The 2487-nt window shown below is 35.9% G+C and overlaps 1 protein-coding gene across 1 annotated transcript in view; it reads right to left on the bottom strand.

Moving 5' to 3' along the window:
• The window catches only part of LOC112141079 (GTPase IMAP family member 7-like), a 5204-nt gene extending 3057 nt beyond the window's left edge, over positions 1 to 2147 (bottom strand). Inside the window, exon 1 of the mRNA XM_024264124.2 lies at positions 1401 to 2147. Within this exon, the coding sequence (XP_024119892.2) occupies positions 1401 to 2147 (747 nt within the window). The remainder of the gene's footprint in view (positions 1 to 1400) is intronic.
• Positions 2148 to 2487: the final 340 nt, after the last annotated feature.

Below are 2487 nucleotides of genomic sequence, written 5' to 3'. Positions count from 1 at the left end.
AGCCTGAGCTCATAACTGATTTCATGCTAGTAAATGCTGAATGTTGAATTAGTTTAAACAAGAAATCAAATGAAATGTCAAAAAACAGAAAGTGTCTAATCAAATGTCATTTTCACTCAGGAGACAAATTGAAGAGATGATTTATTTAATAGCCAAAGTATTTACAGTTAGAAAAAAATATTTTCAGAACAATTCAAATTTCAGTTAATGAACTGGTTTATGACGGATGACTCAAATAATTTAAAATCTGTATTTTTTTAAGGAGAGGGAGACCCAGTTAGGCAGCAGTGTAAAGAATTTTGTGTAAGGACTCACATTGAATTTTTTAGCTCATTGCCCGCCCTGGGAAGTGAGCCCAGATGCCCTCCAAGACAGTCCTTCATTCAATAGCTCTAAGTTAAATAGCTCAAGTATAGCTCTAATACAAAGAAATACAAAAAATATTTCCAATATATATATATGTGTATAATTCACAAACAGCAGGTAAAACACAATTTTTAAACATATTTTGGCATAAACTTAAAAATTGCTTTCATAACAATATTGTTCAAGGAAAACAGGCCAAAGCTGAAATAGTATTACAACCATGTTTGTTTGAAACAAAAAAGTGTTAAATGTGGAATATTTTATACCAACAGAAATTGAATTGGAAACATCAGAACAAAATGCCATCAATATTTCTAAGAACTTCACAACCATGAAAAAAACAAGTATATGCCTATTTTCATATTCATCGTTTGTTACATTATGAGACAGGGCCAGAGTAACTTAATGTGAGTTAATTCTTTGGTGGTTCCTTCATTGCATGTAAAATTAAATGTGTTCACCCTTTTTTAGTTTTCTAATTAAAGTACTTGTTCAAATTAAAGTGCTGTGTGAATGCGCTCTTTCCTTACAATACCATAGGAGAAAAAAAGCTAAATGTGAGAGGAGATTGCTAGTCAAACATTTTTTTTATTTTTTTTAATCTAAGAGATGCAAACAGACAAAAGATCAAGTGCTTATTGTTGTCACAGCGCTGCATGCCACTGTCTTTCCCGCTGCATCCCAACTATGGCATGTGTGTCCTAGGTTGCCGACTACACATTTCAGTTTGATGTCTGGAAATTATTTTGGGCTTTCTTTAATATACATTGTGCAACATCTCCCACTGCCTCTGCTGCCTTCCCAGCAGCTTCTTGTAGTGTTTCTGCTCCATCAGATGCCCCATGGCCTGTAAAACCCCCTACGACTCCTCCTACTGCAGCAGCAACTGGCATGGTTGTTTTGGATCCTGCTAAATCTAATGCTAATTTACTAACCCCCACTAAAAGTGGATCTAAGGTTGATGCATTTAGTGCAACTGTCTTGCTTATTTCAACCAAGCCAATACCAAAGAGTGCACCTAACAGCATACCTACAGCAGTTCCAGTCACGCTGATCAAATATCTTTTAAAGACAGACTCTTTGGCTTCCTGTTTGATCTCTTCCACTGACTTGTTTCCTGCTTCCTGTCTGATCTTTGCTTCCTCTTTTCTTATTTCTTCATCCACCTCTTTCAGCATCTCAGTGGTGAAGAAGCTGCTTTCATTTGTCTTCATCATTGTCTCCACTGTGTGAAGAAGCTCTTCCACCTGGAACCGGTTGCTCCTGTATTCATTTACTGGCCGTTCCCTCCAGTATTTGTTATCAACGACATGACAGCGGTTACCACACCTCATCACCAGATCACTAAGAAGTGTATTCTCATGAACAGACTCATTGATTGTGCTCCCTTCAGGAAGCTGGTTACCATGAGTGAAGACCACCACAGCCTGTTTCAGAGCTTCATCTGAGAAATATTCCGAAATTTTAGTGATAACAGACTGCTCCTGTTCGGTGAACCTCTCTATTTTCAGCACGATCAGAAAAGCATGAGGTCCAGGAGCACACTCTATGATACACCTCAATATCTCAGCCTTCTTCTCATCGTCAGACATGTTGGTGTCAAAGAAACCAGGAGTGTCGACCAGAGTGATGCGTTTCCCATTGACATCTTTGGTTTTGGCTTCACACCTTGTAGTTTCTGAGTTGAAAAGAGTATTGTTGGGACGTTGTTCTTCTCCAAATATGGTGTGAGCTAGAGCGCTTTTTCCAGATCCAGTTTTTCCAACCACAACAATTCTCATTTCAGCAAAATCTGGAAGAGAAACCAAGTTAAAGAAATGTGAATAAAATGTTTCTGACTATTAACAACAACAACAAAAAAACAGTAAAAAATAAATAAATAAAACAAAACTAAGATCATTACATCATATTTTTTTTAATTTAAAATAAATACATTTTAAATAATTTATTTTTAAAATTACCTCAAAATTTAGGTTTTCCTCTTTTTTTGCAAATCATTTAATCTTAAGAAAAGATAATAGGGCCTACTCACCCTTAGATGTTCCTTCTTCCATTTTTATTTTTTGTTCATTTGTCTTCCACATCAGTTCTTTAAAATGAAAAAAAAAATCACTTTTCTAA

The sequence above is a fragment of the Oryzias melastigma genome, linkage group LG18, assembly GCF_002922805.2.
Source record: "Oryzias melastigma strain HK-1 linkage group LG18, ASM292280v2, whole genome shotgun sequence".
In the NCBI taxonomy this organism is placed as follows: Eukaryota; Metazoa; Chordata; class Actinopteri; order Beloniformes; family Adrianichthyidae; genus Oryzias; species Oryzias melastigma.
This window is presented reverse-complemented; position numbering and strand designations above follow the sequence as displayed.